General features: G+C 45.0%; 1 protein-coding gene across 1 annotated transcript in view; it reads right to left on the bottom strand.

Moving 5' to 3' along the window:
* Nucleotides 1–12,976, bottom strand: part of Vps50 (vacuolar protein sorting 50) — a 243,954-nt gene that overhangs the window by 104,055 nt on the left and 126,923 nt on the right. The window contains exon 17 of the mRNA XM_037429998.2: nt 3,135–3,217. Coding sequence (XP_037285895.1) covers nt 3,135–3,217 — 83 coding nt within the window. The remainder of the gene's footprint in view (nt 1–3,134; nt 3,218–12,976) is intronic.

The following is a 12,976-nucleotide window of genomic DNA, read 5'->3' as shown; positions in this document are numbered from 1 at the left end:
AATAGAGACCATTAAAGAATTTTACAGTTAAACTATCCAAGATGCATCTTTATTGCATACTTTTATGTATGTCGTGAATTCTTCACATGCCACAGAAATGTGGACCTTGCAATAAAAAGCGTACTTCAAAACTACGCAACATCTCACGTGCCACGTCTTGAGCACATACACACCAAATGAAGGAAATTATTGAAGATAGAACTTGCATCAGCCAGGTGAGAAAGAACGAGGAAGTGAGTGCTCTTGCATGTGCTTCGCGCCTTTGCCATCAGCTACAAAACAATTGATTCTAGCATGAAATACATTCACAAGATAGCATTATATTTTTCGCGCTGAAAGCTACATTCCCCGTGAGTATTCGACAGCGGGCAATAAAGACAGCATGCCTTTTAAGACATGCTTGTTCGAAGTTTTTCGGTATGTCGTTAATTCGCAACATTAGGCAGTAAAGGGTAAGGCCTCTAAACAGGTATTGTAGTGTTGTAGTGAAAAAATATATATACATAAAGAGGTTCCATTCTCGCTAAGCGTGTGACAATAGATGTGTGCACTAAAATATGCCGGCCACAAGGCATAACAAGACATGCTTCAAAGAAGAATAGAAGGGCCCTGTCATATTCTACATATGTTTATGTATTTTGTGCAACACAATTGACATGAAAGTCAAAAACTTCGCTGAAGAACTCCAAGGCGTTGACCATGTCCTGAAGAGACTTTAGTGCCAGCGTGAGTACTGGCCCATTTCTATGAATGATAACTCGCAAGCATGGTAAGCGAATTCCATTAACTGAGCCATGCTACTGTTTGCCCAGAATATTTTAACATGATAACGTTAGAGAGCTCGTGCCGCAGAAATTCCGCCGTCGGCGTCGGCATCGTTGTTTGTGAGCGAAAAATCGTCTGTGAGCGAAAAAAATTGAGAAAGAAGCAAATAAAATAAAGAATAAAATTCTTGGTCCCATTGAGAATCGAACCCGGGCCATTCGCGTAGCAAGCAGGTGTCCTACCACAAAGCCACAATGTTACTTGCAGCTGTTTCGGGAAAAGTACTACATAAATGTCATGTAGTGGAGGGAGTCTCCTTAACGCATTTTGTTTGACAGGTGTCGCGATGAAAACAAGCCCATTCAGCGATTTGTAGGCGCATTTGGGAGGTCATCAAACTACGTCGAAAAAGGCGGGATAGTGCAGCCATCGCCGCAAAAACACACAGGAACTTTCAAACAGCTCTAAACGTGGACAACTATGTCCATCTGGCGGAAAACATATCATGCCTTTCAAGAGGCATTGATCAAGCAAACAGCAAACGCTAGATAATGTGCTGCCATCTGTCAGGTATTGTGAGACTTTCTATGGCCTCCGACATGGCGAGCGTGCGGCGTATACCTTGGAGGCCATGCGACTCTTGCTTTAGATAAAAAAAACCTGTATGTACCATTCGCGCACGCGCTCGCATGTGTGTGTTTGTGTGCTATCTGTGAGACAATGTCAAAAAACGTGTCTCGATTACGGCAGAGCGCCATTTCAACAGCAAGATGCAGCCACACTGCACAGTCACTGCATTACTATAAACACGTCGCACTTGTACACGCACACATTTGTGTGCGTGCATGCATGTGTCTGTAACAAAGCATATTAATAAGTATGCACTTAGCAGTTGAAGGGCACACTAGGGGCCGAATTTCGCTATCGCTTTCACTTTCAACGCTTGAAGGCGAAGCTTAAGAGTCCCCCAATTTTTTTCTTTTCTTTTGACTGCGCATGATCCACTGGCACCAGGTGCGATGCCCACATTTCTCTGCCAGGGGCTCATCCAGGGTCAGTGGCGGTGTACACATAAGCCTATGCTGATGAAATTTCGAAAAAAAAAAAAAAAAACATGGAAGCCTTCACTACTCGGTGAAGGCTTCTATGATAAAAGCTTCCTTCAGCAATCAAAGCAGCCTGGCTGATATGAAGGCTTCCTTACTGAGGCAGGAGTTGAAGTGGCAGAGAGTAGCTAAAAAAAGTGCATGAAGTACAAGTTGTAGATTTCCATTTTAAAGCATAGTAAGCTTACCTGCATGAGTCTTCTAACTCTACCGAATGGTTGACGCACATCGCTGTTGGGTGATGACAGGTGTGTCATTTTCCCACCTCTTCCGGAGCCAAACAGCAAATATAATTCCTCATTTATGCAACAAAAGCAAGTGCACTGGTGCTAATGGGACAAGCAATCTCATTTTTACCACAATCCAAAAGACTTTTACAAGTAGACAGTCCCTTTAAAACCTGTACATTCCCCACAGCAGGACTGAGGAACTCATGACAGCGTGCACAGGAACTCATGACAGCGTGCACAAGACCTTTTGCAGGAGTCTTAGCTTCGAATATCTCTGGTCTGCCCTCCAAAGTGAACGTTACATTACGACACGGCATTAGGAACAACATAGCAAAACTGCACAGGTAATGGGATAAAAAACACGCAGCAGTGTGTCCTATGTGTTTTTAATCCCATTATAAAAATGATATAGTCTTTCTTGGAATACTTGGATGCAGAAATTTTGGTCTGTCTGTCTGTCACACAATTCAGCCACCTGGCTAAAGTTTAAGTAGTTGCTGAACACCCAGCAGTTTTTAACTGATGGCTGCGTTCATACTTGTGAACACTTGTGTGTCAATCAAAAAGCAAACATTACGCATACCTGAGATGCAACTTCAATACGTAAGCATAAGTGGCGTGTTCTGCCAACAATCTGGTGCTGCCACTTGAAAGTAGCTCTGGGTTCTGCACAAGCTCATGTTTGTTGACGGCACTGCCAGATGGCGCCTTATATCTCACACAGTACCTCCTCTAGTTTATCAATGCCATCCAGATGGAGCTGATTCAACATAAAGGAGGCACTGTCTGCGACAAGGCGAAACATAAATGGTCACTTAATCGGCAGAAGACTATCCTATTTCAATGGCATTTGTAACGAAGCACAGAGAAACGCGGCCAATTTTTCGCTACATTGTTGATGAACCAACTAGTCTGCCTAAGAACTCTTGAGCATTAGGGTGAGTTGTTCTGTGCTGTCACTAGTACGACTAGTACCCTTTCAGAGATGGTCACATGAATGAATGCCATTGACAACAATTGCAAGAGTACTCACCGAACTGACGCAAAACATTGAGGCTCGTGTTCGTGACAAAAGGGCTGCTACTGTTGGCTGCCCGAGTGGTGGGTTTGTGGTGCCTGCGTCAAGACAAGGCAATGGGTAAACAAATACTTTGAAGGGCTAGTTTGTTTGAATTCTGTTCATTGAATACTTGTGAGCAAACAGATAGATTCCTAAGTCAGTGAAGTTTACCTTGATCAAAACTCGCTGAAAGCACTTCACTGACACCCGCCACAGTAGTTCAGCAGGCTGAGGTTGTGCGCTGTTAGCTTGAGGTTGCGTGCTTGATTTTCGGCCATTTCGATGAGAGCGAAATGCAATAACACCCACTAACTTAGATTTGAGTGGAGTTAAAAAACTCCAGAAGGTGAAAATTTATCTGGAGTGCCCCACTACAGTGCAGGGCTGGGCAGTACTGTGGATACATGTATCTTAGTGTTAACACGCTCAGAATTGCCAGGGTATTATGTCCATTCACGTACACTTAGATACTATCTAGATACTATCTACTTAGATACTATCTTAGATACTCTTCAGGTTATCTTGTATTTGTATCGCGATGTGTCTAGCAAAATGAGTATCTGTATTTCTGATATATTTAATATTATGTTGTTACGGCCTACATATACATGATACATGTGATACATGATATTGTCACAATATCATGTATCTTAAGATACAAGATCTGCCAGTTGAAACTCCACCAAGTAAAATAACGAACATCTGCTCAACGTTGATTCTTAAGTTGATACAGTAGACACTAAGCCACCACAAGAGAATTAGCAACTGTGACATTCCTTTCTCTTCTTGTCAGAGTGCTTCAGTGAGCATAGGCGATTAGGTCTATACGTGTATCTACAGGTGAAGCAGAGTCACACGATGCTGTTCTAGCCACCTCAAGAAAAACAACTGGGTGAACATCTACGTACAGCTGACCTTTTGTTTCTAGATTTTTTTTCTTTCTTCCTAACTGTGTCAGTGCCATGAACTTTGTGTGTCGCCACGGCGCTCTGCTGCCTACTCCAATGCACAAAGGGCGTGGTGTCTTTCAGTTAAATTCGAATGTGGCTACAGTTAAATTTGAATGTTGCTACAGTATCGTTATCGAAGTTTGTCTTGCATGACGCTTCGCAGCAAAGTCTCAAGAATGCAAGGACGGGGTTGCTTTGTGTCTTGCTTCTTTCACACAGAGATCTGACAAACCTCGTGGATGTAAGCTTTACTTACACATAATGAGACTGACTTACAGTATACAAGTCAGATTCTGTAGCATAGCCATGGTGTGCGCATAGCAGCGCCGGACCAGCAATGTGTCACATAGTCAGCAGAATGAAAAGACCCTTTATTCAAAAGTGTATAACGTATTTATAGGCAGCGTAGTGTTAGCCGGATAACGATGCGCACGTGGTAGTAGCAAAAGTCCGATGTGGTGCAGGCGGCCAGCTGAGGCGTCAACAGGTGCGCGCGCACACACACACAGAAACTGCGAAGACACAACATTCCTTCCCCCTTAGAATTGAAAGCGTTGTACTGTCTTGCAGTCTCTTGTTGAACGCCTGAGGGCTTGTTGGGCGACACCAGTACTCATCGGGACGGCCATGATCTTCGGTGATGCACGTTGTGCAAAACCAGCATCATTAGGAATGAGCCGAGAAGACATGCCTGCATTCGAGCTTACTGCTTCTGGAGGCGATGGTTCCGTTGCTGGGTCTGACTCACTGGGACTTGTGGCAGTTGTTACTGGTGGCGAGTCCTGTCGCGGGCGAATTGATCAACATGCCGCTGGACGACCCCGTCCAGAGTGTTCACGGTCACCATTCTCGCTCCAGACGTCGCCTTCACATTGCCAGGCGTCCATTTGCTCCCCGCACCATAATTGCGGGCGTATACGTCACTTCCTGGTAGCGGCAGCCAGTCCTCTTGGTCTTCTTTTGATCCTGTAAGGGCTGGAGGAAAACATGTGTCCAGCCGTGAGCGTATTTGGTAACCCAAGAGCAACTCTGCTGGGGATTTACCGCACTTTTGTGGCGTCCTCCGATAGTTAAACAGCAAGCGTATCAGATTCTCCTCTAGCTTTCCTCTCCTCATTTTTCGAAGGCCATCTTTTATAGTACGCACTGCCCTTTCCGCTGCACCATTAGACTGGGGGTGGTAGGGCGCACATCGGAGGTGCACTATGTTGTTGTTTGCTACGAATTCCTCAAAATCATGGCTGGAAAACTGAGTCCCGTTGTCGGACACGATTGTGCGTGGTACCCCAAACCTGCTGAAAATGGCACATAAGCAGTTAATGGTGGTTTCCGTTGAAGCATGTGACAGAGGTACGGCTTCGAGCCATTTCGTGTGGGCGTCAACTATGACGAGTATCATTTTTCCGCCGATCGGCCCCGCATAGTCAATGTGAATGCGGGACCACCTTTCGCCGGTTTCCGGCCACTTGACAATGGGCGCTGCGGTTGGCATCGGCAAATTTTGAACACAGTTCTGGCACTGAGTAGACACCTCTTCAATATTTCTGTCTAGGCCTGGCCACCAAAACAAAGAGCGCGCGACAGATTTCATTGCCGGTGAACCCTGGTGAGTCTCATGCAAAAGCTGCAGCACTTGCACTCTTGCTTCGGCTGGTATTATGACCCTATTGCCCCAATAAACAAGGTCATGTGCAACGGATAGCTCTAGCTTACGGTCAAAAAATGGCAGTATGTCCCTTGCCAGCCCGTTGGCGTGTCTGGGCCACCCATGTAATATGTACCGTTTGACTTCTGCCAGGAAAGGATCCAAAGCGGTGAAAGCCTTCAGCTCACGCGTTGTCACGACACCGTTGTTCAGCTGGTTTAGCGAGAGTACATATTCGGGTGGCTCACCGTCTTCGTCAGTTTCCGTAGTTTGCCGCGGCGGGCGGCTTAAGGCATCAGGATTCAGCATCTGTCGTCCTGGCGGGTACTGCAGCTGGTACCGGTAGGCCCCCAGCTGAAGCGCCCAACGTTGGATCCGGGCAGTGGCCATTGTGGGCGTCTGCCTGTCTGACCTCAACAGGCCCAGCAACGGTTGGTGGTCAGTCACCAAGGTAAATTCCCGACCTAGAAGGTAGTCGCGGAATTTAGTTACGCCAAATACCAGTGCCAGTGCCTCTCGCTCGAGCTGTGAATAGTTGCGCTCCACCTGTGTCAACGTACGCGAGCGAAAGCCGATCGGCCTGTGGATGTTTCCTATCGTGTGAAACAAGACCGCGCCCACTCCGTATGGCGACGCGTCGCACTCAAGTTTTAGTTCCTTCGAAGGGTCGAAATGGACGAGAACCTTGGCTGCTTTGAGGCTTTGCTTAGCAACCTTAAACGCAAGCTCTTGAGGCTGTTCCCAGTGCCAGCGCGCATTCTTTTCCAGCAGCTGATACAAAGGAAAAAGTGTGGTCGACATGTTAGGAAGAAACCTCGCGTAGAACGTGATCATTCCCAAAAAAGACCGCAGTTCGCTGACATTACGGGGGCTCTGCGCCTGCATGATAGCATCGAGGTTTTTCTCTGTCGGATGCAGCCCATCGCGATCGATGCGATGCCCGAGATAGGTAACTGCTGGGCTGCGCAGCTTGCACTTATCGTGTCTCAACTTTACGCCTCTCTCTCGAAACCGCTCCAAAACGTTTTTCAGCCTTTCACCACTGTCGCTTGATTTTTCAGAAATGAGCACGTCGTCAAGGTAAGCTTGTGCAACCACCAGACCAGCTATAACCTCATCCATTTTTCTTTGGAATATCGCGGGTGCAGAGGCTATTCCGAAAGGCAGTCGGTTGTAGCAAAAAAGCCCTTTTGGTGTGTTAATGACGCAAATTTTCTTTGCCGACTCATCCAGTGCCACTTGATTGTATGCGTCCCGTAAATCCAGTGTGCTGAAACAATCCCCATCGTGTAGTTGCGCAAACATATCTTCAATGATAGGCAAGGGATATTGTTCAGTGGCGCATGCGGGATTCACTGTGGCCTTGAAATCACCGCAGATTCTCACTGCGCCGTCTTTTTTTAAGAACTACGACTATAGGTGACGCCCATTCCGAGTGTGCCACCGGTGATAACATGCCTAAGGACACTAACCGATCAAGTTCAAGTGACACGCGGTCGCGTAGCGCATATGGAATGGGTCTGGACTTACAGAACTTAGGTGGGGCGCCTTCTTTTAGGTGCAGACTGACCGGAGGGCCTGTGATGAGCCCCAGTTCCTTGGAAAACACGTCGTTGAAGTCGTTGAATATGCTATTCACACTGGACTTGCCCGTTTGTTCTGTGGGCTCAGAGTCTCCTGCAACGCGAACCACCGGAGCACCAGCGGCGTTCAGCAGCTGAATTAAATCTCGACCACAGAGGCTTGGTTCCGCACAGTCTAACACGGTCAGCGCACACTCCGCCGTCACTCCCTTATGAGAAACACTCAGCGCAAGCTCCCCAAGCACTGGCAGTCGTCCTGTGTAGCAGGATAATTTCACACTGGATGGTCTCAGTTTCGGCCATTGGTCGCGGTGCTTCTCGTACAGTTGACGTGGCATAACACAAACGGGCGACCCAGTATCAACTTCCATGGTAAGCTGCACACCACACCAAGAGAACGTTCGGCGAATCAGTGGCACCAGACAACTCTTCCGTTCCGAGGCCAAGGCCCAGATGTGCGCTGCTTCGTGTTCGTCGTCTGTCGAACCTTCCGTCCCCGTGAGAATGTTGGTTTGTGCCCTGCTTGCTGTTCCTTGCTCGTGAGGACCGCGGCTTCGGCATTTCCTCGCAAGGTGACCGCGTCCTCCACAGCGATAACAGCGAGCATCAGACCAGGTGCAACCGCTCTCATTGTGCTTTGCACTACCGCACCTTGAGCATTCTTGACGTGTAGCCCTCCGTCTCTCGTCTTGCGGTGTTTTCTGCTGATACGCTTGTACTTTTAACACTGGTGTCAATCCAGATCTGTTCATGTTTTTCACGCCACTATCTGCAGCTTCCGCTGAAAGGACCATCGCTTCAGCGTCTTCTAATGTTAATTCCCGCTTCGCAAGTAGCTGCTTCTGTAGTGCACTTGACCGGACACCACACACAATGCGATCTCGTAGCATGCGATTTAATGCACTGCCAAAATTGCAATTATCAGCTATTCGGCGAATGTCGACCAGGAATTCATTAATGGGCTCACCCTCCGCTTGACACCGACTGAAAAACTTGTAACTTTCTGTGATTTCGTGTCGCTTGGGGTCGTAATGCTCACTCAACACTGCCACGACTTCTTCATAAGTCAGCGCATTCGGCTTGCGTGGAGCCACCTTCCCTGCCAGCACTTGTATCGTGTGCGTGCTTAAGGCAGCAACCAGCAATGCTCTTTTCTTAGTTGAATCTTCAATGGCATTCGCTTCAAAGTATGCTTCGACTTTGATAAGGTATGGCGTCCACTTATCTTAGCTCTCTTCGAAGTCCGGAAGCTGGTGGTGAGCCATGATCGCCTTGGTTGCTCGATTTTTCGTAGTGTCAGGTTCAGGGTCGTCTTTCACTGCATGGGTGGTGAACATCCTCGTCGCCACTGTAGCATAGCCATGGTGTGCGCATAGCAGCGCCGGACCAGCAATGTGTCACGTAGACAGCAGAATGAAAAGACCCTTTATTCAAAAGTGTATAACGTATTTATAGGCAGCGTAGTGTTAGCCAGATAACGATGCGCACGTGGTAGTAGCAAAAGTCCGATGTGGTGCAGGCGGCCAGCTGAGGCGTCAACAGGTGCGCGCGCACACACACACAGAAACCGCGAAGACACAACAGATTCTAACAACCGTCTTACCACCTTTGTCAATCGTAGATGCAACAAGAAAAGCACTTAAGTAAGAGATGATATTTCAGAGTACTACGCCTTTCTTCTTTGTTCTAAATTATGCAACAGCTTTTTTGATAATAACTTGATTGTTAGCTCAAGTTCTCTTTTTGCTGTATTCCGTTTGCATCCCCCACATTACCTAGGCCTCTGTGTAGTTCTTTTCCCGTTTGTGAACTGTAACATGTCTTTTGTAGCATCCTCCTATATTCCTTCTCTTACATTTAATTGTCTGCATCCTCGCTACTATTTACATGTCTATATTCAGAGTGAGTTTGCTGTTCAGACAATGCTGAGGCCCATGGTAAAACTATCTAAGAGTGCTGACAGTAACAAAAATTCTATTTACGATTTAATGAAACAGCGAAATTGAGTTCACATTATAATAAAGCAAATCATAACAACAAATCTTACAGTCGTTAGAAAAGGAACTGTATAAATATAATACAGTCGATCCTGAATATATCGAACTCGGATATATCGAATTATTCGTTACGTTGAACAGTTAATAAGTCCGCTTCAACATCCCATGCAAAATTAAGCAACTGTTGCACATGTATATCAAACTCCCATAGAGTGTATCATCCGATATATCGAATGCTGCGCAAGGCTAAAGCCCAGAAAGTGCATTTATTCTGACAAAGATTGCTCATTTGCTCAAAGTTGTAACAAGTAAGATTGCTCAAGGTTATAATAAATTTCGATACCTCCTCATGCGCAGGTGACAAAAAGGTGGTGTAATTTGTTGGCTGCACAGCGTTTGTGAGAGCTCTGACATGTGATGAGCGAGCTGCTGTAGGTTGTAACGCGTGGGCAAAGTGTTTCTGAAGGGGCCAATTGCCGAGGGCACCGAAATCACATGAATGCAAAGTGACTTAGCGGCCTCCTTTCGATGTGCGCATTCCCTTCCTTGTTTGCTCACGCATGATAATGTGCGGGCCCGAGAAGTGCGGCCTTTAAGATTCACAACTTAATGACATATTTTTTGCGTTTTTGGTTTTAGAGTACACATCTAAGAGGCTAGTTTTTTCTTGCTTTTCGCTTGCTGCTACTAAGTCCCTTGTGTCATTGCCAAGATACCAATGGTTAATGGTGAGGTGCATGGTCATTTGTTGTTTGTGCACAGCGTTGTTAGTGTTGTCACTTTCAACTTGTGCATTTCAGTAGTTCTCGCTTCATTACTGATGGCTGGTGCTTGGAATGACATCAAGCAAAACAATGTCGTGCACACTTTCCTCGTGGGCTTTGGTGACAGTTGACAACTACTAGTGCGGCATCTCAGCTGACAACGGCATACGATGCTCAGTCAATTTTGCTGCTTACCGCATTTACTCGTGCAATGAACACCAACTTCAGTCGTGAAAATCTTGATTTTTTTTTTTGCCTCCCGTGCAATAAGTGCACCCTCTACATCATCCACTGCAGTCCCGCTAACCGACACCTGCGCCTCCTTGCCTGTTCGATCTCTTTTGTTTTTCATGCTTATGCTGACCCCCCCAACCTCGCCCGCTAATGCTATGCACAATGGGTTTCAAAGTATCTAATAGTTATCTTCTCTAAATCTCTGCAAGATGGTCAAGTTATGGATGACTTGGTAACTGTAAAAATGAAGTTCCTACATAAAAGTAGAAATTCCCAGTATGTAACTAGCTATCACCAAATCTCATTAATTTCAACTTCCTGTAAACTGCTTGACCATACAATCCATAGGTATCTTTCTGAATTCCTACATAAGCACAATATTGTGTCAGGTTCACAACACGGATTCAGGAAAGGATTTTCAACTTATACTCAGTCAGTAACTACAGCTCATGACTTTGCACTAGCTATAAATTCCAGAAAACAGGTAGATGCAATTTTAATGGATTTTGCTAAAGCTTTCAATACACTCTCTCACAATAAGTTGCTATTCAAATTGAATTTAATTCTTAAAAATACTCAGCTTCTATATTAGGTTTCTCTTATGTTTCAAATCAGAAACAATATTATGCCTTTTTCAACGATCATTGTTCCCATGCAGCACCGGTTGACTCGACTGTTCCCCGAGGATCAAGGCTTGGGCCACTCCTGTTTTTGCTACTTATAAACAATATATCACATGGTATACCTGTAAACGTCAAGTTATATGCTGATGACTGCATCCTGTACAGACCAAATCCTTTTGAATGTTGCATTTCAAAATGTCATTCGTTGATGCAATAAATAGCAGATGTCAGTGAATTTAAAAAAAGACCGTGTTTATGAAAGTTGCTCAAATAGGTAACCCTCTTCATTTCACATATTCTGCCAATAATGTTTTTGGAGGAGGCACAACGTTACAAGTTCCTTCGTCTTCGCATTTCACATGACCTTGCCTAGATGAGACATAGGTATAAAAACTGTAATAAGCTTGTGCAATTACAAACTCTTTTATCTTACAAGACCTCTCAAGCTTTCCACTCCAGCCGTTTGCCTTAGTGCATTCAAGGCAATTGTTCAACCTACGTGCGTCTATAACTTATGCGTCTATAACTTGGTACCCTCACATTATGCGTCTATAACTTGGTACCCTCACATTAAAAAGAATGTCTACGAAATCGAAAAATTTATAATAAAGCTATTAGATTTACTTATAACAGTTTTGGCCGTACCTAAATAACAAGTTTATTAAATAAAAAAAAAAAGCCAGCCTCCCAACTCCGACACAGAGAAACAAAGTATCGAGAGTGAAATTTTTGTTTCAGATTGTTAAAGGTTACTTTAGGCTAGAAAATTCACAGATACTTCATTTTCTAACGAAATATGCCACAAGGCAGAGGCACGTCTTCACACTGACTCTATTCTCCACCCTTAATAATAACACATTCAAATATTTGTTTTTTCTCCGGACAAATACCAAATGTAATAATCTTATAACCATGTTGTTTTGCACTCATCCTTGAATCTTTGTGCTACGCAGCTTCAGCAGAGAGTGTGCAAACTCTTATTACACACACTGGTGCTGTTTATTTTAGTCACTGTAGTGTATATTCTATGCTGTTGGTTATATCGAATGCAGCGCTGATATTATTTTATTATATGCCTTTATGTCTGTTTATTGAAATCATAGTCTCTTTGTTTTTATCTTCTGAAAGCCTGCCTGTACATACTTTATCCATTTTATTTTTATTTTGTTTGCCAATTTGCGAACTTAACAAATGTATATCCACTCAGATGAAACACTATTTGAGAGTTGCAGTATCGATAAATAAATAAATAAAATAAACAAAATACTCCAAGCCCAAGCATCTTGTATCGTATCAGAATACGATTCTAAAGTATCTTCTCCCAGCGCTGCTACAGTGAGCTTCCTAAACATACCATGGGGTTCTTACCATGAGAAAAGTGAACAAACGTTATTGTAAACAAAGGCTCTACCCAAAGGCAGTGCCGCTGAAATAGCCAAGTTCTTCGTTGAGAACATCGTCTTACATCACGATGCCCAAGAGGTTCTCATCACCGACAGAGGTACGTCATTCATTTACTGCCAACCTAACTCGGGCGATCTTGGCATACCGCCACACAAGTCACCACCGGATGACAGCATTCCACCCCCAGATCAATGTCTTTTCCGAACGACTAAACAAGACCATCGCCGACATGCTCGTCATGTACGTGAACATCAAACACGAGACGTGGGACGCCCCATTCTTTTGTACGTGACCTTTGCATACAACACTGCCATGCAGGAGATGATGAAGATGTCTCCATACAAGTTTGTCTACAGAAGGAACCGGGAAACGAAGCTCAACACCATGCTGTCTAATGTCACTGATGAAAAAAACCTTGACGTCACCATTTACCTTCAGTACACAGAAGAAGCCCGGCAACTCGCCTGCTTTCGCATCAAGAACCAACAGACGACCCACAGCCGACGTTACAATCTTCGACGAAAATTTGCGGAATACAGGAACGGTGACCGTGTTTGGGTATGAACGCCAATACGTCATTGTGAATTCAGTGTAAAGCTTCTGTGACAGTACTTC

The sequence above is a fragment of the Rhipicephalus microplus genome, chromosome 1 (genome assembly GCF_043290135.1).
Source record: "Rhipicephalus microplus isolate Deutch F79 chromosome 1, USDA_Rmic, whole genome shotgun sequence".
In the NCBI taxonomy this organism is placed as follows: domain Eukaryota; kingdom Metazoa; phylum Arthropoda; class Arachnida; order Ixodida; family Ixodidae; genus Rhipicephalus; species Rhipicephalus microplus.
The sequence above is the reverse complement of the archived record's forward strand: the minus strand, read 5'-3'. Positions and strand labels throughout refer to the sequence as shown.